This window comes from Lotus japonicus, chromosome 4 (assembly GCF_012489685.1).
Source record: "Lotus japonicus ecotype B-129 chromosome 4, LjGifu_v1.2".
NCBI lineage: Eukaryota > Viridiplantae > Streptophyta > Magnoliopsida > Fabales > Fabaceae > Lotus > Lotus japonicus.
In genome coordinates, this window is record NC_080044.1 from 40592664 (window position 1) to 40619234 (window position 26571).

General features: G+C 39.0%; 1 protein-coding gene across 3 annotated transcripts in view; it reads right to left on the reverse strand.

Annotated features, from left to right (window-relative positions):
• Window positions 1-2643: 2643 nt before the first annotated feature.
• The window catches only part of LOC130710045 (PH, RCC1 and FYVE domains-containing protein 1), a 30058-nt gene continuing 6130 nt past the window's right edge, over window positions 2644-26571 (reverse strand). For 2 of the 3 annotated variants that reach the window (XM_057559198.1, XM_057559199.1), the window contains exons 7-9: window positions 15357-15503; window positions 10067-10359; window positions 2644-3115 (exon numbers count right to left, since the gene is read on the reverse strand). In XM_057559198.1, coding sequence (XP_057415181.1) covers window positions 3025-3115; window positions 10067-10359; window positions 15357-15503 — 531 coding nt within the window. In that variant the 3' untranslated portion in view covers window positions 2644-3024. Of the gene's footprint in view, window positions 3116-9266; window positions 9674-10066; window positions 10360-15356; window positions 15504-26571 lie in introns of those variants that run through there. The other variant, XM_057559197.1, reaches the window with a different exon arrangement.

Sequence of the window (26571 nt, forward strand, 5' to 3'; positions counted from 1 at the left end):
ACATTTAGCCAGGGATTAGGTACAACACTACAATCCACTAATTACATACTTGGCTACACATCCACTACAATCCAATCTATGGAATGGACTTTCCATTACACACAACTCATACAAACACTACAAACAACAAAACACATGTGAAAAATGCCATGTTTTTCTTATGAATTTCACAATTCAGGTTTCATTGGAGATTCACAATCTTCAACTTGCTATCCTCCAACTTGCTCATTGTGTCCTCCAACTTCCTCTTGGTGTCCTCCAATTCCATCTTTCTATCTACCAATACCCTCTTCATATCCTCCAATTCTTGAAATGTTTTCATCACTTCCATTGCATTTTGTCTATATGCACCATCCAAGCCTGACTCATCATCCCAGAGAAAAAACCCACAGTCATTGGTGAGATGCAATAAAGTAACACAAGAAAGGGGGGTTTGAATTGTGTTCTTGAAAATTACTTTTTAAAACTTTGTTTTATGAAAAGAATATTAGTTCTTAGGCAAAACGTTTAAGAGTGACTTTTCACAATCTGTTTAAGTGCAGCGGAAGTAAAACAGTAAACAGAACAGAACGATCAGCACACAGAGATTTATACTGGTTCATCCTAAACGATTGGGCTACGTCCAGTACTTGGCCACCACCAAGATTTTCACTAGCAAGTATCAAGGAATTCTCCAATACAAGTATTATCCAAGACTTCTCCAAGTATTATCACGGACTTCTCCAAGTATTCTGCAGGACTCCTCCTATAAGTATTGTACATGACTTCTCCTAAATCTTACAAAGATTTATGATACTCTACAATGGTTCTCTTCTTTCAAGAGTGAGGGTAGAGACTTTATGGCACTGGAACTCTAAGTGTTTGGGTTCAGATTTGACTATTGAATTCACTTCAGAGTTACTACAATAGTGTGAAGAGAATAAAAGATGTGACTCTTTTAAGGTACGAGGTTTTCTCTTCCACTGGGCAGAATTTATAACTTGTGTTTGACACTTGGGAATATCTGCTCAAGCTTTGAATGTTGTTGAGAAGTTTGAATATGAATGCTTGAATGCTTGGATTCTCAGAGTTAATTCTTCTTGTCTTCAGATCTTCAAGGATCTCTTAAATACTTGCTTGCTAGTGTTGTAGTCGTTGTGAGACACAATCCAATCGTTGAGATAGCCGTTGAGTTTTAATATCGGACCGTTGATTCAATTGGCTTGGTTGGTAGCTTCATTAAATGTTACTTCTGAAGCAAGTCTATCCTTTAGCTTGAAAGGTGATGTTTGTCAGCTAGTAGGTGGTGATAGACTTTGGGCTACTTTTCAGATAAGAGACAATTTGGCAATTTGATGTTGACGGCTTGTACTTTTCCTCGTTGGTCAGCGTGCCTTTTGCTAAAGCAAGGTTTGTCTTCATCTGATTTAGTTTGAATGAAATTCAAGTGATTGTCGTAAGATTTGAATGTGAGACAACTGGTTGAAATCAAACTGAGTCTTTGGCGCTCAAAATATTGCTTGAAATATCTGACTGATGATGTGTCATTGAACGATCAGAATTTTCAACTAGGGTACAGTAGTTGCAAGGTTCCTTCTTTTCCCGGAGAAAAAACTTTCTTCTTAATAAGTGATAGAACGTTGAGGCGTGTGATATAGAGCCAAGTTTCTCCTGTAATTAAGAATGTTATCAGTGAATAAATTTTCAAAGAAACTTCTATTATAAAATTGTTATGATCAAAATAAGATTTTAAAAACGTTATGATGCGTTTGAACTTAACAATTGGGTCACACAAAACAACTTTACTAATTAGGGTCAGAAATTAACAAGAACAATGACAATTTCAGTACCCATGACAGAAATGACTTACCAAGAAATTTCTGCATCTCCAGAAATTTCTATCCAGGTTCAAATCAGTGAGGGAAGTCAAATACACCACCATCTCTCTACAATTACACCTCGCACGTCGTATCATTCTGCGTCGAACAGAAATGCTGGAAGAAGATCTCGAACCAGATCGCGATTCCCTTGACATTTGATCGCGATTGCCTTTTAATTTTTAAAATATGTAAATAATTAAGAGGAAATTAAGTAGTTAATTAAGTGTGTCTTATTTTTTTTAAATGAAAAAGAAAAAAAAAATTCCAACCGGGCTCATTAGTTGACGTGTCAGGGACGTGGCAAGGCCACATCAGCCGCCAGAGCTCCGGCGTTAACCCAAACGATCGGAGGGACGAAAGCCAAACATTTTGCAAAATAAGAGGAACCCGTCCCCACACTTACGCCGGCGAGGGACGAAAGCCCTGTATATGTAAAAGGTTGGGGACCAAAAACTGGATTAAGCCAAAAATAAAAGAAGGGCACTTTAGCAATTATATAAAAATTCCGTTCTGAATTAATCATACCACCTCATTTAAAACATGTTTCATTATTACCGGAACACATAAGTCATGTAAATTACACTCATTTGTGTTAAGGCACCTGAGTGTGCACCTTTTAAGTTTAGATGCATGCATCGTACAATCCTCCTTGCTTAAGCATAACTGTTTAGCTGCAGAATGCAAAGAGCATGGGATGTGACGTGGGGTGCAGTGCCTTGCAATGTTCTGCATGAAATTAATACATTGACAAAATGCACGGTAACATGGTTCAGAGAACTAACTATAGAGAAGGCCAAAAAGAACTGAATAAAATAATCCTCAGCTGCAAGGAAACATACACGCATCTGCACTGTTGTACAAAGAAAAGAAAAGAAAATGACCCCGATGAATTGCACTGAGAGTACAGAAAAGAAAATTTTACACCTCTATACTCTTGTTTTTTCAGGAGGGCGAGGAAGGGTTTAGAACTTTTCGGGATATTAAGTTTTCTTCCTACCGTGGTTTTTTTTTTCCATAAATTTGTATTCTACCTGTCAATTTTGGACAAAAGACCCCTGCTAATTGTCAAAGAGGGAAAAAGAAAAGAACTTAATGTTTCCACAGCGTCACATATCAATCACGCTTGACTTTTTGATCATGGAAACAGAACAGGTTCTCTTGCATTCTATAAGGCAACTATATTGTGCCGCTCCAATACCTTGGTTCCATTTTCAGCCCACCACTTTTCAGCTTGTTCTTCCGTGTAATGCCTTCGACTGCAAAAACATTTTTAGAATGAGTTAATTAACTGTGCAGGAAATCGGATTACCCGAAAAACAGATGAAGAAAATATTCTACAACATCCCGAAGGTAAATGTGGCTGACCCCAAAAACAATATAATAATAAAATAAACGAATGTCCACACTTGCATGAGAATAAAATGCGTTCTCGTTATCATTCATTTAAGACCCGAAAGGTTAAATAAGACTGATAAGTAAAATAAAATAAATGTCTAGGTGTGCCCAATTTAGATTAGCTTCTATCCAACGCGAGTTTTTCAATTGAGTTAAGCATTTCGTTCTAAACTCACGAAAATGTCCTTTTAATTCATAGGTGCTTATGGACAAGTAAAATTGAGATATAGAAGCTAATTTTAAACATACATGGAAGCTATTATTTAGACGAAACATAGTTAATGCAAATATCATTTTAAATTTTCATTTCCAATGTGCTAGTTAAAGAAGTTTATCCAAACTAAATAATCTCTTATCTCAATTATGTCTAATGACAAGCCATTCAAATCTTTCTTTTTTATAGGCCAAAGGTGCATTATAAATATTGGTACAAGGGGTACCTCAACCCATAATACAAGGAGAATTCAAACACAAAGAGAATAAAATTAGAGCAACAACAACAAGTAGTTGTTCTCAAAAACCAGCAGTTGTTCTCAATGGATAGGGCACACTTAGTTTAGTCAACTTCACTTAGTGGGATAAGACTTTTGTTGTTGTTGGATTGGCATATAGTTCTCCCTCTACTACTAACTATCGTTGCTTCTCATGTTTTTCTCCCCAGATGCTCAAACCATCTCTGGCCTCTACAATCACCTAGAAAAGAAAGCTCCAGCAAAAACGGACCACGACCGTGATATGTGGCTTGATGAGAACTCTCTCATTATGCCTTGGTTGTGGCATTAAATGATTTTGGAGATTACCCGAAACAACAGTATTTTTCTCCCTACTAAATGAAGAATCTGATAGCGGAGAAGATACAAGGCAAGACTTGTAGTGGAAGGGTTTTAGCAAAAAATCTTCATTATCAGAGATTTTCTCTCCTATTGTTAAGATTACCACTATCAAAGTTATCTCTGAGTATTGTAGCTGCAGAAAATCTTCACTTCGAGTAATTAGATGTTAAAACTGCGTTCTGAAATGGGAACTTAGAAGATAAATACATGACAAAACCTGAAGGTTTTGAAGCTCCTCACAAGGAGGATCTTCTATGAAATCTTCACAAAAACTTTTTTGGCTTGAAAAAAGATATACATGTTATCACCCTCCTAATTGTTGTGCATACATCTCCACTTTTCAGGAGTCAATGTCCTTTTACCCCTGTCCTCTGTAAGACCTAGATTTCTATTACTATTATTATGAGTTAAATTCTGACTTACGCCTAAGGTTCTGTGGTGGCGTAAGGATGTTGAGACAAGTATGTGTTAAAACTGACAAGTGAAATGATATAAAATATTTTACAGGCATGTGTATCTATGGAGTTGTAGCCACTTCAAATGCTAAGTCCCAATCATATTCACAACCTGACTACGATTCGGCATATTCGAAATTGGAGCGGGAATAAGACCTGGCAGGGTCTGATTGTGACTGTGTGTTCGATTTCAGAACTTTCGATTGTAATATCGAAAGGGTTTATTTCTGAAACCCGGGGAAGTTTTCCTTAATCTCCGCATAGGCTTTTTAGGGAACTTCTGGGTCACAAATAAAAATATTCGGGACTTTGTTTCAAATTTTCATTTCGTCTATTATTATTCTTTTTCCACACGGAATCTTTTTCCAAAAAGAAAATTTTCCCATACGAATAAAGTTTTCCGGGTCAAATGTCAAACTCTTATGGAAGAACACTTGGCCCAAATGAGTGGACAAAAATGCAAAGCATTCTCATCCACTCATCTTTGTCCCTCCTTCCTATTTAAAGGAGAAAAACATTATTCCCCTTCACGATAAGAAAGAGGAGTCGCAGCTAGAGAGAAGAAGAGAGGAAGAAAGAAAATACTTGATTTGTTCCGTACTAGAGCTTACTTAGGTCTGAAAGGTACACTGACTAAACCCTAGCAGAGCATAAATGGAAAGATGATGTAAAATAAGGAAATATTCTCATTAAAGATCAAAAAGGTGTCTAGTACAAGGTGAGGACCTCCCCTTTTATAGTGGGTGTGGTCCTTATCTAGAATATTCTTACATTTGGGTCTCACAACCGAGGCCTAAACCCTAATGTAAATAAGACAAAAGAGGAAGAATCTAATAGCTGGCATGAGACCACGAGTAAGACAGGTGTCTATTTAACCCCATGAGGGTCTTCTGTGTCTCAAGCGGCTATATCCCGCCATGTTTCTGAAGTGTCCCGAGCGGGCAATAGGTTGAGGAAAGCCCGCCCAGTCCACAAGCCCACAAGACACGAAACTTGATGTTAATGAGTTGAAGTGTCCTACTGCGTCATCGGTTCTTTAAAGTAGAGTATGAATGTCGCCAAGCCCACAGTGTGTTCATAGTAGTCGAATCTCGCAGTTCCTATTGAGTGTCCAAAGACCGCCCGGGTCCATAAGCCCAAAAGACACGAAACTCGCCGCCAACGGGTTGAGGTGTCTTAGTCTTCAAGCCTATCTTTTCACTTCCTGGTTTTAAGGGTTTAAGCGGCGGTCTTCCCGCCGCTTGTCAATCAAACATCAATCACTTTTTGCTTACGGACACACGCTTCCACACTTTCCCAAAAATTTGCCATCATTAGCAATAAATACAGTTGTCATTCACGCGCGTTTTAAGGGGGTGCCTGATTGGTATAAACCTTGAATCATGCCGTTTCGGTTTTCAAAATTCTGTCCTTTTTAGTACACGACGGTTCACACTCCTCTTTCCTCCCATTCTCTCTCCTTTTGCCTTGCCTATAAAAATCCCTTTCACCGTCATTCTCCATATTCCGCTTCCAAGTTTCAAGCTTTTGTAATTCCTGATTTTCTCCAGTTCTTCCAGTTTCTGATTTGACTTTGCTCCGGTCGTCGTCATTGCGCGGTGCTTCCCCTTAGCCCACGTTCTTGCCACTTACTCGTACGAGCCTCTTTCGGATTAGTTTCTTGCCTTTTCTTTCCTCTGATTGTTGTTTCTGTGTCTTTTCTCCTTTTTTCTTCATTTTGTTCATCTTCTTGCATGAAATTTCCCAGAATGTCATTAAATAGTAATAGCATCTTCTGTTTAGAAGTGTATTCTTCTTCAACGAACTGGGAAGTTTCTTCGTCGTCCGTTGTCGTGATTCCCGATTCCCCCACCGTTCAAGATGAGTCTGGGCCCGCCGGCTCTATTGATTCTGTCCTTTCTTCCAACGATGGTTTATCATCGCCAGAATGGTGAATCCAATGAACACTTGGTTGAGGATAAGTGTTTGTATCGTTCCATTTGGGGTAGCATTGGGAGCATCAACTCTCATCGATTGACTGCCTAGGGTTTCACGAAGGTGAACCTCGCCACCTCCTGTAATGATGATTTGCATTTGAACGTCCTACCCTGCGGCGATGATGATTTTGTTACTCTCCGAGAGGAGACATCAGATGAATCGCCTGATTTCTTTTACTTATACGGCTATATTTTCACCGATCTTAACATAAAACTTCTTCCCAATGCTTGGGGTTTTATACGATGCTTTGAGATTTTGTGCGATCATCTGAGCTTTACACCGACGTACCCCTTATTCTTTTTCTTTTATAAGTCTGTCACCAAGAAACCTACTTCCATTAAATGGATCCCACTTCTCGCCCGAAAGAAAATGAGCTTATTCACCCCTCTCGAGTAATTACAAAGTTTGGCAAAAAAAAGTTTTTTAAGATTGTTGAGTCGCCAGAGATAAACAATATGTTTCGAGATTCAAATAATTGTCCTCTCTTTTCTTTTTATTGGACCAAAAATCCTCGCCGGAAAATTTATGTTTCATTTGATGCTTTAAAATTTCCGAGCGAGGGGTCGCCGCCTACCTCCAATCATTGCCCACATTTTCTGGCCATGACTTGATTGAGGCCTCCAAGAACGGAACCGTGGCTCAATTTTTTAGTAAGTTGATTATTTCTCTATATGCTCGCTCTTGTAGCTCGCCATTCTTCTTGTTTTAACGTAATACTTTCTTGTGCAGCTAAGATGGGCAGAGGCAAGGCTGATGCTAGTGCTTTGAGCATGAAGGCTTATCTAGCCCAAGCTGCTGCTGAAATTGAGAAGAAGGCTACTGAAAATGAAAGGAAGAGAAATCAGGAATCCTGCCTCGAAGGCAATTCTGATGCTGGCAATGAGCAGGATCTCAAGCGTCAAAGAACCTCTGGCGCCTCTGAGAAGACCACTAGTGATAGGGTCTTTAAACAAACAAACTTGAGTCAACCCGGCCCCCTCCCAAATCCAAACCGGCTGTCGAAAAAAAGGAGAATGTTAATCCACCGCCGCCCCGCCAAGATCCAAATGTTGTTGTTGCTATTGACCGCCCGGCAGACCCTCTATAGTCAAGTTCTCATGGATCATGTCAGTATATTCAGCCCAAAGATTAGTGAAATGAGAATAAAACTCAGAGATAGAGAGACTTTCCTGCTGAGAAATGGAGATTTCATGTTAAGTTGGAATCTACGAGCAGTGTTATTCTGACTAGATTTTCTTTAGGAAGTCCCACATATCAGCAACAATCTTGCATGGTCAAAGAGTGAGAACGATGTTGGGATCAACAGAGATGATGATCCATGCCTTGACTTGAGCATCTTTGACCTCCCACTTGGCATGTTTAGTCTTAAATTTGTCCTTATCAGGAGCTAGGGTGCTGCGGTCAACATGATCCCAAAGGTTACCTTTGACAAATATTTCGAACTGAAATGCCTAGGCTGAGTAGTTCTTCCTTCCATTGAGACGAACAAATAAGATGTCATATTTTTCTGAAGCCATGAGACTGAGAAAAGAGAACAACCACAAAGGTTGAAGTCTGAACAAGGAACAAAAGGAAGTTGGACTTGACCAGGATAAGCTTGAGACAAAAGAGAGAACCAGGATTATGATTAGGACAAGGAATTTTCAACGAAACTATGATAGGATCAGAACCAAGATTAATACCATGTTAGACTCTGAAAATAACATAGGTTTGAACTTTGAACTGTGTATTCTCCTGCTGGAGGATTCTGATATAAATAGCATAATACAATCCCTAAAAATATGCTAAATTGTTATAACTGCTATCCTACAACTAGCCTATTCTAATTATAGAATGAATTACAACTGTAAATAAATGCAGGATGCTGGCAGTTAATTCTGCCAGCTAATCCTATTGACAGGAAAAACCTCACATGAGCTTAAATTGGTGTTGTATGTGGGAAGTGAAATGAAAAGGGAATTTTGTGCCAATTAGACACATGAGGTCGTGGGCCATAGAGAAAAGGGAGAAGGGAAAATGTCAGAAATCACTTGTGGAAATTAACATGTTTTGTGCATTAGCATGTGAAGGTGAAATCTTAGAAGCTTGCTTGTTACATGATAATTTAAAACTTGAATTTTGAGTCAAGTTACCCATTCCGGTTAAGCTTGTATTCTCTTAAGTGTTGCATTCCTAGAGCTTAGAGAACTTTCTGATATTGATTAGTCGCTTTAAGTTTAGTAGTCGCGGAGTGACTAAGAGACTGTGTTTTGCTTAAAGGTTGAAACGTTCAAGTTTGAAACTCAAAGAGTTGGAGCAACTGAGCAAGGACAAGGAAAAAAGAAGAATCGACGAAGGTAAGGGAAACGATATCAGATCGGGCCTTCATGGAAGCGTACAGAGGTACCGTCTTCCGACATGTGCAAGTAGAAATGGTCAACCAGGAGGGTTGGATCGACTTAGCTATGCCTAGGTAGTAAGCGACACCCGAGCAAAAATGGTCAACACTAGGCTTGTGTTGGATCAACTCCGAGGTGTCCAGTCATGGAGCACCAAGACCTTTGGATTGTCTCGTCACCAGGTGGGGTGGCGTATATCCGGATAACCCTTTGAGCATACATTGCGCTAGCATGTCATGCAACTAACTATATTTGTTGATGTGTTGATGATGAACTTGTGACTTGTGGATTGATAACATGATTGGATGTTTTACCTAATATGGATATGTCATTGTTAATCATGTTACTATATGTTATAAATTGTTATATTGTGATATCTTGCAGTGTATTATACATTATTCTAGTAAGTTGACCCTTGCATGTCTTGTTTGTGTTTGGACGGTCAGCAAACTACCAGATGCTGGAAAACTGGTTTCAGGGAGTTCGCCATTCGGGGCGAATCCGCTACGAAATGATTGATAGAACTGACCCTGAGTCTTGAGAGGTTGACCACGCCTCCAGGACGGCTACCTACACAGGACGAGTGGTCGAGGACGTGCACAATGCGCATGGACACCTGGTCCAAAGGAGACTACGCCGGATGACAGTGAGCTTTGACCTTCCACCTTCTTTGATGAGCCTGGGGAGAGGCAGATTCCTGCCCACACCGCCTACTTCTTTTGAGGAGGATACTTCCGAGGTATCCTCTACGCTTCGTACGGTACATCAGGGGCCAGCTGCTGGTACAGGCATCTAATTACTAATATAAACATTACAAACATAATCATGAAACTTCAAGAAAAAATTATGCAACTTCAAATTCTAATAATAAAACATAATAAATAAATAGTGTGTCATGCATGGATTCTACTGTATTCATAACCGGAACTCATACCTACAAAATTTTATGGATGATTGCTAAACCCAATTTACCCTATGTGGGATGTTTTTATGTGTAGTCATTAGGTTTGGGTCCAAGAGTCATCCCAAGTGTCACTTCTAATGATTTGTTGAGAAGGATTTAATTTTAACATTGGTCACGATACTAAAGGAATAAACATATTGTCAACTGAGAATATGGTGGAAAATTTACATATTAAACAAATTAGAGGATAGCAGACGATAAATACCTGAAGCGAACGCGCTTAAGTTCATTACCACCACCGGGAATGGAGGACAAACTTATGTATACACCTGGTTCATCTTGCACCACCCACTCTGCTTTTCCACTTTGTGTTCTAGAACCATTAGCCAATATTGGCTTTTCTTCATTGCTGCTTCCTTCACTTACAGGAGTGATAGTGTTTGATATATAGCTCTCATCCAAGGACTGATCTACAATTCTGTTAGTGGTTTCAGCATAGGAGTTTGTGCTGGAGTCAGTATCATGCCCTTTTGGCAGTCTTTCCGCCATCTCCTTCAACTGTACCACAATTTATAATCGACAACATTAGAGAAAATGAGTCGAGGGCTAAAGCACAGGGAAGTTAAACTTCAATACTAATATTCTAATCCAACGTCCCTTGGTCACAACAAGAAAGCAATATAATCTTAGATTTATTATAACAATTTGTGTATTAAATATTTATCTTATTTGTACTCAACTCAAGCAATTTCTTCAAACCTACGTAAGGTACACAATGTTTTTGGCAACAACATCCAAAGTTATTTCTCACACAGTGAAATCAACTACATGGACCAAACAAAGAATAATGTAATTAAGTAGAATGGTAAACCATTTAACTCTAAACATCTTTTTATTGTTAGACCTATACTTTTCCTTGGTCTTTATCTAAAACTCTATATAGGACAACTCTAGAGAACCCTCCTTGAAGCTGTTTCAACAAATCATCACCATATATGCTCAAACAACCTAAGAAAAGAGTCTGCCATCTTTTCACAATCGAAGGAGCTACCTAAAGCTTTCTCTCGAATAATTTCATTATTAGAGGTATATTATTTCATGTAATCCATAGTAGTCAAAATCACAATCACGTACCTAAGATAGAGCTATACTTGCCTAAGTGATTCCAATATTGGCTTATAACTCATTTTTGTATGAATGGTTAGGATAACCATTAAACTCATAAAATTGTGTGATCAGTAGTCATCTTGTCAAGCTCACAAAACAAGTTAGGTTCCACTATGAACCAGTAACCCATTTTCTGACCCGGTTTTGTTTGAACCCTAAATGGCAAATGCATCTTTCAGAAACTAATTTTCCTCTTACTTCGATTGAAACTCACCTCGCTGGTTATGTTTTCCTCTTGTGCCGTTGTCTCCCATCACCTCCTTTTCAATCGAAACTCATATCGCCAGTTTCGTTTTTCTGTTTTTCTTCATCTCCCCCCATCAGCTCTTCCTCTTTAATTGAAACTCACCTCGCAATCTCCCTGCTTCTCAGATTAGGTATCTGTTTGTTCTTCATTCCTCTACTGCTCTGAAAATGTCCTCAATAAGTGCTGGTGGTACTGCAACTGCTGGTCTCTCTCTTAGTAATAGTACACCATGCTTGACATTTCTATGTATTATGTTAGGAATGGAAGTAAGTATTATTTCTTTTGTGGTTTAAAGTTATTTTTCTCACGTAAGCTATTTCCTATGCTTGTATGTGGATTCATAGGCATATAAATAAAAATATTTTCTATCCCATGATTTAAGACCTTCACTCCCCAAACCGATCCTACATAGGATCTCGATTTTGACTATCTTGATGTAATCACACATCCATTGTACTACTCTTGTAACGCCCCGATTTTCGGGGGTTACTTAGTGCCCCAAAGTAAATTAAACAAGTTGATTAGCTTTCGAAAACATAACGATGCAGGTATATATTTTTTTTTCGAAGCATCTTTCTTTCTTTTCCTAAAACATATTCTAACGAATGCATAATAATTAGCTAATAATAAATAACCTTACAACCATAAACATAAGTACAATGAAAGACTCATAAGATCATCCTGCTTGCTTCAAGCACCAACGGTGAGCTCCCTACCCCAAAGGCTCTAGCCTTACACAAGACTTTACTTCTCCTCTGAAGAGCTATCTCCGTCAGTCGAACGTCGCTCTCCCATATCCCTCGCAACTGGTTTTTGAAACGGCGGCACATAGTCAAACATATAGACAATGGTGTTGAAGGGTCAACTTCCAGAATAAAAGTATATCCGCAGTATATATATATATACATATATACATGTATATCATTCTTACACACACACTCATGATTATTGACATAGCTCACGACACAGTATATCCTCAAGCAGGCATGTCACAAGGTCTCAAGTCGCACGATCATGTATCACGCAATGACAACCAATTCACAACATCGATGAAGTTCCAGGGAACCTACGTGGTCTCTATTGTTAGGAACCCCTATTGTTAGCGTATGCCATATGCTCAATGTAGTTTCACCCTGATCCGGATAATCAACGCCAGCATCCACAATGGGTAGGTGGAACAACACTTTGGATACCATCCCCAGTATCACCTTCTGACTAGTGATTGTAACTTCATTGTTAACCACTCCATTATCAACCATCGAGGGCACGACCTCTTCATCGCCCACCAACACGGGCATGACCATTCCATCATCCCAACAAATGTATGCACGCATGACGCGATCGTGGTTAGTCAAACAACAAAATTATATTCACTAACGTTGTCCAACACACCTTCACCTCATGAGTGGTCGGGATCACTAACTTATAGGTGTCCACAACTACTTGTCACGATGACAGCTCACCCTCATTTCGGTTCTGCACATCGATCACAATCGATAAACATAATCTACAAGCTTACGCTTAAGTACGCGTCATATTCGTTCAATAAACAACATTCATCACCCAATTCATAAATCATCATGTTCGTATTCAATCCTCATGTTAATCATACATTCTCAACTCATATATTTCATGTATATTTTACATAATATTCAAGGTTTCGATCCATAATCAATAATACCTCCTAAACATTCCAAAACATGGCAAAAAACGTCAACTTTCAAATATTACACAGGGGTCGTGCGCATGCTGACCCAAGCTCATGCGTGCTACAGTGCCACTGTCGTCTGGTGCCAATGAGCGTACAGAGTTGCACGCTCATGCATGGCTCCTGCACATGAGCACTCAGGCATGCACGCTCATGCATGGCCTTAGGACAGAGCTTATGAACTTCATTTTTAGCTTAAGTCTTAATCTTTTAGCCCCTTTACATGCAAGTTTCATGCATCATATCAAGGTCCATTTCCATTAGCTATTCATCACATTTAACATATTCATCACCGAATATTCAAGTTTCATACAACACTCACAAATAATGCACAAGCTTAAGGCCATAATTAAGTTCGAAGTACCCTTTCCTCGATCGCTTTCCTTCCCACTCAAAGCTCTCGGGGTAAAATTAAAGAAGGTTTAACACCTTCACAATAATCATACATCAATCAATAGTCATATACATGTATATATATATACAATATATACATACTATATATATATATATATATATATATATACATATCTTAGCCACACTCAACAAATACACAAGGTTATCTACTCTTGGGTCAAGCTCAAGGTCTGGTTTTAGGGTTACAACAACACTTGTAGAGGATGCTTGCATCAAAACCAAAACTATTCCTCTTTAAAGTTGAAACTTTGACCTTGAAATCCATTTTCCACTTTCCCTAAACCCTTCTTTTCATATGACCATTTCTAAAGCATTTTCTTGTGACCAAAACATCAACAAAAAACATATTGTCAAGACTCAAGCTTTCCTCAATCACTAAGCACATCTTTGGAAAACCTAAGTGCTCCTAACCAACGTGAACAAGGTTTTACCTTAAAGAGCAATTCTTCCGAACCTTTTATCATCAAAACTCATCTTTTGGAAATACAAATCACATGTTAGGAAGCCCTTCTCCATGGTTAAAACCTTTACCAAAAAAAAATTCTTCAAAACTCAAGTTCAAAATGTACTAACACTAAAACCTTACCTTTTTCCAAAACCATTTTAACTTCCATGAAGCCAAGAAGAAGCTTGACGACATCAACAAAACCAACAAGAGTTTTTTAACACATAAAAGGTAAAGTTGACATTTTTTGGCATCATGAAACTCACCTTGAATGTTAGCTCTTTTGTGAAGAAGTGAAGAGCAAAAGATGAAGATTGGGTGGTGTTTGGGAGTGATGAAGAGACAAGGTTCAGCTCTAGTGAAGAAGAATTATTTCTTTCTCTCACTAACTCTCTTTCTTTCTCTCTCTCTCTCTTCTCTCTGTCTGCCTCTCTCTCTCTCTCTCCTAGGCATTTCTCTCTCTCTTAGCAAAGAAATCTGAAGTGTGTGAGAGGGGGATTCAGATTTTTCCCTTCTCCAAATGCTTACCTCACTTACATGCACATGTACCTTTCAACCAAACTCAAACCTGTCTCATGTGTTGGCCCACTCAATTCAAATCCTAAGTTTGTCTAATTGCACTAACAAGGCTTCCTCACTAAGTCTCCTCAAATCTGACCAGGTTTCTAGCTGGTTCGTTTACAAGCCGAAAACACTATCTGTAGAATTTTTCGACATCATAGCAATATTATAGTCAAAAATCACCAAAGTACGCGTACATTATCGTAATGATAAGAAAATATTTAATTACCACTCACAATAAATCGATCTATAAATCTCGTTCTAGGCTATACACGTCATTTTCGGCTGTTTTCAAAATGTAACTGAATTCTTTGGCGACCCAAAGAAATAAACACGCTGGGAAATAACTTCGACTTTAACAATTGAATTATTATTTTCATTTGATTAAATCCATCACACAAGGTCATACATTAGAATCATAGCAGACAAGCATTAAAGCACTAAATCGAGGAATTTCTGCAACATTGAGATTAATTTCTTGTTGGCTCTTCAATGCCTAAAATTCAGCCCAATACAAGATTGCAAGTCAGACAGGAGAAAAGTCGAAATATCTTTCTCAAATCCCGACAATTCAATGTCAAAATTTTCCTTCATAGTTTATTCTTTTAAAGATTAAATCTTCATGTGCATTATCAAGCTCAACATACTGTAGATATATGCAGTAGATACCACATACGATCAAACCAACTCCCCCTTCCTCTTCCCAAAAAAAATTACACAACTAGAAGTTGTAACATTCACAGATTGCCTTTTATTTCTAACAAAAATTTAAAATTATGGGTTATTTGCCCCTAAAGGTGGTCCTTTAACGTCAGGTCCTATATTTGTTCAGTTATTCTGATTCTTAAGATATATAGCAGATGTCTAATTCTAGATCTGCCCCTTCAAGAACAGTTTACATAATCCATAAACAGTATGAACAAACATAAACTATGCTACCTAATATGGAAAATAAAAATTAGAAGCAGAGAAATTTAAAAAAGAAAAAATATGTCGATGGATGAGTACCCTACCTGAGCAGTTAATGACTTAATAACCTCTTTTGCAGATTTACACTTTCCAGCTTCCTCTGCAGCTACTGCGGTCACTTCCTTCAATTGCTTTAATGTTCTATCAAGTTCAGCCTCGAGACTTCTTGACTTACTAGTAAGATTGTCCACCTACCAACCATATTTGATCAGCTTGACATGAGTAACCTTATAGTCTTTTCAACATTGAGTTTATAAACAAATAATACAAATGATACTAGAAAGTGGAAAGTCATAATAATTTCAAGTCAATGAATAGATAATTTATTAGTTTAATTAATATATGTGCCAATACTAAAACCGGAGATGTGAATACAAGCAAGTACATGAAGATCCAAAATAAATATTAGAAATGATGTAAATAGGGTAATTAAAATCACACACCATTTAACTATACAACAATTCCTATTATAATTGAACATAATCAACACCACCGGTTCCAGCTTAGTGCCTTGCCATCCAAAGCCCTTGAATTTTCTCATCCTCAAGTGCTCCCTTAATCCAGAAGAATCCTTTCAAATTTCTGAATCCAATTGTATGCATCCATTAAAAATCGGGATGTCAAGCTTCCACCATTTTTTTAGTTGGAGTCATATACCTTTCAGCCGCCAAACAATGTGAACTCTTGGGTCCACCGCTTCCTCCGCCCACACTTCCGGCAACGCCCCCAATTATACCACCAAAAACAGTGCGTTCGTCCACATTTTTGTTTCCCCCAATTCCTCCACCAGCTCTGTTGAGCTCTCCTCAATTCGTCGCAACACCGATTCCACAATGGGGTCCAAATTCCGAAGCCTCTCTTCATTTCGCTCCCTCTCGATCGCACGTTTGTATCGTTCCTATTCCGAATTCCATGGTAGTCAAAATCGCGTGCTGGAGCGTGAGATCGCACATTCTTACGTGCCGGCCGGCCGCCGTGCTCGATCTCGCCCTCCGGTGCGGAAATATGGAATCGAGTGAGATCGTCGTGCTGGAGCATTAGATCGGTTGAATCGACGTGCCGAGGCGAACCCAGATTTGCGTTGTTTGGATGGATTTTGACCTGTTTCGTCCGCCGACCCGTTTCGCCCGCCGACCCGGTTCGCGACCCGGGTAAGTTAAACGCCTAAAATCCCATAATTTTCGTAACTTCCACCGTCTATTCAGCCATGATTCAGCCTCGAATCCGTTATTCAACCATTAATTCCTTAAATCTCTCAAACTTCCAAATTCAATTTCAAATTATGCACGTTCTGTTTTGGGTTTTCTATTTAATTGTGTTATTCTCCTCTTCTCACTTCTCAGTCTCTCACCATCAGAAGTTCTGCTTCATCTTCTCCCTTGCTCTAAGTTGCACACCATGTCTGGAACAGGGGCTTCAAACCCTGAAGTTTTGCTTCATCTTCTCCTTTGAACGCTGGTTTTTTAAGCCTTTTTATTGAGTTTGATGTCTTATGTTATGAGTTGGTATTTTACACATATATGAATTTTTATGCATATATATATATTTATTAATAAGTAGGATCTTACGAGTCGTGTTACGATCTCGCTTTTACGATCTTTTACTCCCCTCCCGATCCCAAGTAGAATCTCGATTTTGACTACCTTGCCGAATTCTGCAATCCTCCTCGCAGTTCCTAGCTCTTCATCTTTATTGTGATTCAAAGCTTCAATGTACCTTTCCATGGCTTCTACTCGATTACCCATTCTGCCCACTACCATAAACATTTGGATACCACAGCTCCTGGATGGAGTTCTGACTTCTGATACTAATATTATGGAAACAAAAAGATTGAGAAGAAGAATTGATTTATTCAATAGAACTGAACCAAGTTTCGATAACCCAAATTAACATAATGAGGAGAGGGTTTACGGGTTAAGCATATACCTTTTCGAAATGCAATTGGGAGATCAGTCTCTCGGGGTAGGGCTAGAGGAGACAAAGGAGTTGGATCCAGAGGGGAGTTCGTTGCGATCTCTGCATGGGCTGGTGATGGTGGATTTGGTCGTGGTCGAACTGATAAACCTGCAAAGGACCTGAAGAATCTGGATTGGCTGGTGGAGGAGACTAAACTTCCTGCTGAGGAGTAGTAAGTTGAGATGATGAAAACATGGGTAATGTGGACTCAACCTTGTAGAGGTCCCAAATTAAGCGGTAGACTCAAAGAATGTAACATCAACTGAAACGAAGTACCAACGAAGAGACAGGGAGCAACACTTATAACACTTTTGAGATCTAGTGTAACCTTTACATTATGCATGTATTTCCCTCTTTGCCTCTTATGGCTATTCCTTAAGATTGTAGGTGAGGTGATGCTTTATCTCACCTTGGTTAGAGGGAAGCTCTAATTGATGAAATGCGAGCTCTTCATAATAGTGGTACTTGGGACTTGTTCCTCTTCCTCTTGGGAAGTCTTTTGTAGGTTGCACGTGGATTCTCAAAGTCAAAGTTGGGCTTGATGATCAAGTTGGTCGTCTCAAACCTTGTTTGTAGACCAAAGGTTATATACACAGGTGTTTGGCTTGGATTTATGGTGACACTTTTTCTCCCGTGGCTAAAATGGCATCGGTCAGGTTATTCCTCTCTAGGCTGTTCAGATCTAAATAGCATGACACTGCTTTGCCAATGGAATGTCTCACAGACGATGCTGCCATCACGCCCCACATCTCTAGTATTAAGTCTTTTGGAAGCACAATCTCTATGGTAGAGGCTCCGATGTCAATGACTATGAATGCTGTTAAGATTGAAAAATTTGGCAATGCAGACGTTTTCAAGCATCTAGGTACACAATTAACACTGGACTTTGTGGACTGCGGAAAATGTATGATATTATATTGATAGGTAAAATGATACATGAGCAGTATTTATAGAATACAAATGACTAAAGACCTGGGCACTATTCTAGCCTAAAAATCAGGGAAAATATTCTCTCTATGAATGCTAATAACATTAACATAAAAGTCCTAATTAGCTGTACAAATCAGACTCTAATTATTCTAATTAGTGTGCTAATTAATTGCATTTGACTTTCAACACTCCCCCTCAATCTGGGTGGAAGATATCTATCATACCCAGATTGGATCTGATATTTTCATATATGTTCCTTGGAAGAGCTTTAGTCATGATGTCTGCTGTTTGCTTGCATGATGGAATGTGATCAACACGTATAATCTCTTGATCAATTTTCTCCTTAATGAAATGCCTATCAATCTCCACATGCTTTGTCCTATCATGGTGAACTGGATTCTTAGCAATGCTTATAGCAGCCTTGTTGTCACACAGTATTCTCATGGTGTAATTGGTAGGAATTCTGATCTCATCCAGCATTCGTTTGAGTCAAATTCCTTCACAAATACCTTGTGCCATAGCTCTGAATTCAGCTTCTGCACTACTCCTAGCTACTACAGATTGTTTCTTACTTCTCCAAGTTACCATATTTCCCCATACAAAGGTGCAATAGTCTGTGGTAGATTTCCTGTCAGATAAGCAACCTGCCCAATCTGAATCAGTGTAGACTTCAATGCCTCTGTTTGAGTTCTTCTGAAAATAAAGTCCTCGACCAGGTGATCCCTTTAGGTATTGGAGGATTCTGTTCACAGTCTTCATGTGAGTCTCAGTTGGGTTTGACATGTAGCGACTAGCCAAGCTTACAGCAAAGCCAATATCTGGCCTCGTGCGAGTTAGATAAATTAATTTTCCAACCAGACTTTGATATCTATCTTTATCAGCTGGAATACTTTCCTCTTCACTTCTTTTGACCGGCTCTATGGGGTATTAGCTGCTTTGCATCCGAGCATCCCTGTTTCTTTAAGTAAATCCAGAGTGTACTTCCTCTGAGAAACATAAATGTCATTCTTTGTCCGAGCAATTTCCATCCCTAGAAAGTACTTGAGCTGGCCCAAATCCTTGACCTCAAATTCGTTTGCTAAAAGACTCTTGAGATGTTTGATTTGGTCATAATCGTCTCCTGTAATAACGATATCGTCAACATAGACAATGAATAAGGCTATCTTCCCATCCATAGAGTGCTTAGCAAACATAGTATGGTCTGTTTGGCATTGAACAAAACCATCTTCTTTGACAACCCTTGTTAGTCTGTCAAACCATGCTCTTGGTGATTGTTTTAGGCCATATAGTGATTTACGGAGTCTGCATACCATGTTTGAAGTGTTGGGTGATTCAAGTTCTGGAGGTATTTGCATATACACCTCTTCTTCTAACTCACCATTTAGAAAGGCATTCTTTATATCTAGTTGGTGAAGAGGCCAATCTAGATTTGCTGCCAAAGATAACAGGACTCGAACAGAATTGAGTTTTGCCACAGGTGCAAATGTTTCTTCATAATCCACTCCATATGATTGTGTAAATCCTTTTGCAACCAACCGGGCTTTGTACCTGTTTATACTTCCATCAGCATTGTATTTGACTGAAAATATCCACTTGCATCCCACTGGCCTCTTTCCTTCTGGTATAGTGGTGATTTCCCAAGTCCCATTTTTTACCAGTGCTTGAACTTCTTCTGTTACAGCTGCTGCCCATTCAGGTTTCTGCAGAGCTTCTTGAATGTTTTTGGGAATTTCTATGTTGTCAACAGCAGCTACAAATGACCTGTATTTTTGTGATAACTTTCCATATGAAACATATCTCTCAATAGGGTGTTGAGTACAAGTTCTCACCCCTTTTCTCATGGCAATAGGAATATCAGTGTCAGGTGCATTCATGTTAACAGGAACAGAATTAGGAACAACATTACCCGTAGGGACTTCATTTTCTAGGGCCTGGTTGGACTCATGGTTCTACTTCCTTCCTCCTTTTCCTTTCATAAGTCTTCAAGTTTCCTCCTTGTACTTTTGGGTCTTGATTCTGTTGGGATGAAGTTAAAACTTCAACTCCATCATTTTCAGTTTCTGCTACAACTTCTGCTGTCCTTTCAATTGGCTTAGGTGTTGTTTCAGCTGGTTGAGAGGAGGCTTGGGTTGGTAAGGTTTGTGCAGGTTCAGTTTGTTCAAGTCCCAAAGATTGGTATTCCAAAGTTTCAGTTGGATACCTGTATGATTGCTCCCCCTGAATGCCAACTTTGGTATAATAGGCTTGATTCTCAAAGAAAGTTACATCCATAGTGTGGTAGAATTTTTTAGTTATGGGAGAGTAGCACCTATATCCTTTTTGGTGGGGAGAATAACCAAGAAAAATGCACTTGATAGACCTTGGGTCCAGTTTGCTACGGCGGGGGTTGAGGTTGTGGACAAAGGCTGAACATCCAAAGACTTTTAATGGAATGGAAGAAAGGATTTTGCTGGCTGGAAAGGTGGTTTGAAGTGTGGATAATGGGGTCTTAAAGTCAAGGATACGGGAAGGCATTCGGTTTATGAGATATGTGGCCGAAAGGACAGCTTCTCCCCAAAATTGTTTTGGAACATTAGTAGCCGACATGATTGATCTAGTCACTTCCAGAAGGTGTCTATTCTTCCTTTCCGCAACTCCATTCTGTTGGGGGGTGTCTACACAAGAACTTTGATGAACAATTCCAACCTTTTGAAGGTAGGAAGTTAGAGCAAGATTGTAATACTCACGACCATTGTCAGTTCTAAGTATCTGAATCTTGCTTTGAAATTGTGTTTGCACCATGTTATGAAATACTTCAAAAATCTTCCCAACTTCTGATTTTTCCTTCATTAGAAACACCCAAGTGACCCGTGTGTGATCGTCAATGAAGGTGACAAACCATCTTGAGCCAGTAATGTTGTGAACCCGTGAAGGTCCCCATACATCACTATGGATTAATGAGAAAGGTTGAGATGGTTTATATGGTTGTGGTGGGTAATGGCTGCGAGTATGCTTAGACAATTGGCAAGTTTCACACTGAAAATTCTTCTGGTTTTTATTGAATAATGAGGGAAAAATCTTTTCCAAGTACATGAAATTTGGGAGGCCTAATCTGTAGTGCCACAACATTACATCATTTTCACTACTTGGAACTGTTGCTACTGCATAAGAATGGGTTTTCAATTCTTCTGATTTTTCAACTTTGAGGAGGTAGAGTCCAGCACACTCTTTAGCATTGCCAATCGTCTTCCCCGACTCCAAAATCTGAAATTCACACAGGTTATCAGAGAATTTAGCAACACATTTCAAATCTCTTGTAATCTTGCTAATGGACAACAAGTTACAATCAAGTTCGGGCACATATAAAACTGATTCAAGTGTAATATGTGGGGAGATAATAATTGATCCTTTACCCATGACCTTAGAATGTGTTCCATCAGCTATTCGAACAGTGTAGTTATAGGGACAAGGAGAATAACTACTAAACAAAGTTAAGTCTCCAGTCATGTGATCTGAAGCTCCTGAGTCAATGATCCATGACTCTATTTTTCCTTTGCTAGTGTTTAAGGCATATAAGAAATTACCTTTTTGAGCCACTGCAGCAGTACCACTTTTTCCTGCAGTTAACATGGTCTGCTGAAGGAGTTTTTGAAGAGTCTCCATTTGTTCTTTGCTGAATGGTGATGAATTAGATATTACCTCAGAGTTTTGGTGGTGAACCACAGTGTTTCCTCTGCCTTCCTTGCTTTTGAATTGTTTGGCTTCTGGAGGTTTTCCATATATACTCCAACAATTCTCCTTGGTGTGGCCTGGCCTCTTGCATTGTCTGCTAGAGATAGAACATAGATAGCCTTTATAAGGGTTGTGCAAACCTCAACTCTTGAGCTATCTTTTGTGGTTGAGTATAGGTCTCTCAATTTCTAAGTTGTTATCACAACACCAATGGCTCCAAAGCCCCCAATGACTGATAGGATTAGTCAGTTGCCAAAGGAAATTCTGCTTCACATTCTCTCAGTTTCTTCCTATTGAAGATATCATTACCACAAGTCTTGTTTCAAAGAAGTGGATGCCACTTTGGCTTTCAGTCCCAACCCTATTTTTGTATGATTGCTTTATTGATTTCGTATGTGCTGTCCTTCATGAACGAGGTTCACGCCAACCCATCAAAGGGTTTCGCCTCCTCGCAGAAGATGATTACCAAGCTATTGGCCATATGTGAAGCGGTGGTTGAACAAAGCAATGCAACGTGGAGTTGAGAACCTTGAAGTCGACTGTTGTCCTGGATTCGAGTTACCGAGCAACTTTTTCAACTTACTTTGAAAAGCCTCAAGATTTTATGGAGTTTCTTTATGGATGTCCTATTCTTGAAAATCTGTTAGTGTTACTTTAGAATTTAGTGATTGTTCATTTGAGGGGAAAGTTAAAAGTTTATCCAAGTTGGTCAGAGTAGAGATTTGTGAGCTCAGTAAAGACGAATTCGGAGAAGAAGTATTTCATATTCCTGTGAAAGTTTTTTGTTAGAAGTCCCACATTGGCTAGAGATAGAACATAGATAGCCTTTATAAGGGTTGTGCAAACCTCAACTCTTGAGCTATCTTTTGTGGTTGAGTATAGGTCTCTCAATTTCTAAGTTGGTATCAGAGCAAGTTTCGATCCTACCGCTGTGAGGGGGCTCCTCCCCAGTGAGCCCCCTCACGGGGGCTTTTCCAAATCTCTTTGGAATTAATTTTCCTTATACTTCTCTTCCGCGCTTGTTAACTCTAGCCGTTTTCTTACGGCCTCGTTCTTTCTAAAAAACACTTCCCCTTGTTGCTGGATATTGTTAAATCTTAATTATATTTGTTACAAGCTATGCATATGACATGTATGCTATAGCTTGAGGGGAAGTGTTGGATATTGCTAAATATCCTAATAGAGACCACAGTCAACCACCGCCGACAATCGTTATCCTTGTTGCTGGTTTGGTGGAGGTTGTATCCAAGAATGAAGCTTCTATGGTGATTGTTTAATAGCAGCGTGTTTTGGAGTATCCAACAATCTGATTCAGATTGTTGCGTTCCTTTGCTTTCCTATTTCTCCATAATCCAGTTTGTGCTAATGTTTTTGGGAGAGGCAGAAGCATCAGGTTGAATCTAATTGTATTGCTCAGCTGCATTGTTCTCGCTGGTCCTATCTGTGTATCAGCCAGGTTTGGTTTTAAGGATCCTCTGTTTTGACGTGTGTTGTGCCATCTCTCATTGTTGGCCAAGTTTGGTTTGGTTTGGTTTAGTTTGGTTTGGTTTGGTTTAGAGTTTTAACTCTGGTTTGACGCTCAGGTTCCGCATTGGTTTTTGAGACTTGAGTTGTTGTTTGCGTCTCATTGTTCGAGATGCTCTTATTATACTCATCTTGGCTGACTTTATGCAATTTGGTTTTGAAGGTGACAATGTCACCTTCGTTTGTTTCGTCTCGATTGTTTGGTTTTCTAGTTGTTTGGTTTTCTGGTTTAGGGCTTCAGCTGCGAGTTGCGCTGGCCCACTATCTAGTTGAGAGTTATTGGTTTTGGTTTTAGGGCTTCAGCTGCGAGCTGCGCTGGCCCACTCTCTAATGTTTGAGAGTTGTCTGTGTCAAATTTGACACCATTGTTTGTCTTAGAAGCCATCAATCGATCGACTTCAAGTATGTTTTATTTCTGTGTGGTTGTTGTTGGTGAGTTGTTGCTTCAGCCTTGTTTTGTTTTCGGGCGTATTGTTGCTGGTTTTTCGCCCTTGTTTGCTGGCTCAGCTACCCTATGACACTCCAGAAGAATTGGTTTTTGTCTTGCATCAATTTCAGCCAGATCAAGTATGAGAAGTTGTCTTTTGCCTGCCCATGGATTTAGCAGAAGTTTGAAAGATAATTCAATTGAAGTATGAGAAGTTGTCTTTTGCTGCCATGGATTTACTAGAAGTTTGAACGGTTATTCAATTCAGAGATTTGCCAAGACTGTCATTATTAAGTGATATCTATGAAGATAATTTTCTTCTTGGGTTCGATTTGTTACAAGCTTAAAGCTAAGTAAGCTTTAGCTTGAGGGGGAGTGTTGAATATCTGTTAAGATTTAGTTTATTATTAGTAGTCTTATCTCATAGAGATATAGTTAAGATTTGTTTATCTATTTAGATTAGTATCTATTTAAATAGAGATAATATCTATTTAGATAGAGATAAGTTTAGATAGATTTAGTTTGTTTTTATCTCTTTGTTAGTCTATATATTGTAGCCTTTAGTCAAGTATTATGAATGAATTACAGAAATATATTTTCATCAAATTCAAGTGATCACACCAGGGGTTTTCTTTGTTGGTGGCTGAGGTTGGTTTCCTCTTGCTGCCATTGCAGAGCTTTCAGTGGATGGGGCTGAGATGGATGTCTCTAGCATGAGTTTCCTCCTGCTTTCTTCCCTTCTTACTTCTGAGAAAGCTTCTCGAATTTTTGGAAGTGGTTTAGTTCCAAGGATCCTTCCACGAACCTCATCAAGATCCTTGTTTAGTCCCAATAGGAACTTGTAAATTCTCTCTTTTCCGACCAGGTCCTTGTATTTCTTTTGATCCTCCGTACAGCGCCATTTAACTTCTTCATATATGTCCAGTTGCTGCCAATGTCTGTTGAGTATGTTAAAATGCTCAGTAACTGAGGATTCTCCCTGTCGAAGGTCATGGAGTATGCTTTTTATCTCAAACACAGCAGATGTATTGTCGACATCTGAGTACGTCTCCTTCACTGCATCCCATATATCTTTTGCAGTGTCATAGAACATGAAATTTTCACCAATTTCATTTGTCATGGTGTTGAGCAGCCATGTCATCACTTGGCTGTTCTCAAGTTGCCATTTTTGAAGATTGGTGTCCCCTTTCTCAGGACACTTGGAATCTCCTGTGATGTAGCCTTCTCTTCCTTTTCCTTGGAGGAAGATCGTGACTGACCTTACCCATTGGTTATAGTTCTGGCCATTCAACTTATGACCAGTGATAAGGTGAGTAAGCCCGTCGTGTGAGCTGGTCGGAAATGATCCAGCCTCTGCCTTGAGTGACTCATCAGATTTTTGGTCTCCCATGGCTTGACGGTGCTAGGTTAGGGATGGTTCAGATCGAGCTCTGATACCATGCGGAAAATGTATGATATTATATTGATAGGTAAAATGATACATGAGCAGTATTTATAGAATACAAATGACTAAAGACCTGGGCACTATTCTAGCCTTAAAATCAGGGAAAATATTCTCTCTATGAATGCTAATAACATTAACATAAAAGTCCTAATTAGCTGTACAAATCAGACTCTAATTATTCTAATTAGTGTGCTAATTAATTGCATTTGACTTTCAACATGGACAATGATGACCACTCGACACAGAGGGGTGAGCTCTCAGTGCAGATGAAGCTATGGGTCCTCAATATCTTAACCAGGCGCCCTCCTCCAATGCCGCTGGATATGGACACTTTGGCACTTGCTGATTTGAAGATTCACCCGGTTTGTCACCTACAATGGGATCCGGGAGGAGAAGATTTTATCTACTAGCTTCCAACCTTGAGGACAAGGTTGATAATTAGGGGGGAGTATTGTTAGGATCTAAATATTAGGGATTAAATTTATTTTAATTTAGGATTCTATCTTTTAATTTTAGAGTCAATATTTTATTTTAGGAGTTATGTTTTAATTTAAGATACTATCTTTTGTTAGGAGTCATATTCTATCAAGATTATATCTTTTATGATATTGTCTTTGATAGAGTCTGTTTATTATAAATAGGGATTGAATTATGAAGTTGTAAGGGGAGCCAGCCCTTTTGGAGGAACCAGCCTCTAGAGAAGAACCAGCCTCTTAGTTCTTTTCTATCTTTATTTTCCAGTCTTTTATAATAAAATACTAAAAATATTTTCCTTTTCTCTATTGTTTCAGATCCTGACAATGGCAGCTGTAAAATTAGGAGAAACTTAGTGTCTAAACTACACAGCGGTGATCATTATTTATAATAGACACCATAAAGGAACAATAAATACAAAATATCCTAGAAATAATCTACTTCGTATTCACATGATCACTTCTCTAATTACATGAGTATGTTATTGTTACCTAATAACCATAAATAAAAGATATTATATTTATTTACAACATATCTAACACTCCCCCTCAAGCTGAAGAGGTATAGGAAATTTTGCCTTAATGGTTAACTCATTCAATTTCCTATAGTCAACATACATACGCCAACTACCATCTTTCTTTTTAACCAATACCACGGGGGAAGCAAATGGGGAAGAACTTGGTTGTATCACCATTGAGTCCAGCAATTCGTTCACCATCTTGTCGATAACATCCTTTTGTGCAGGTCAATACCTATAAGGGCGAAGACTAATTGGGTTTGAACCTTCTTTAAG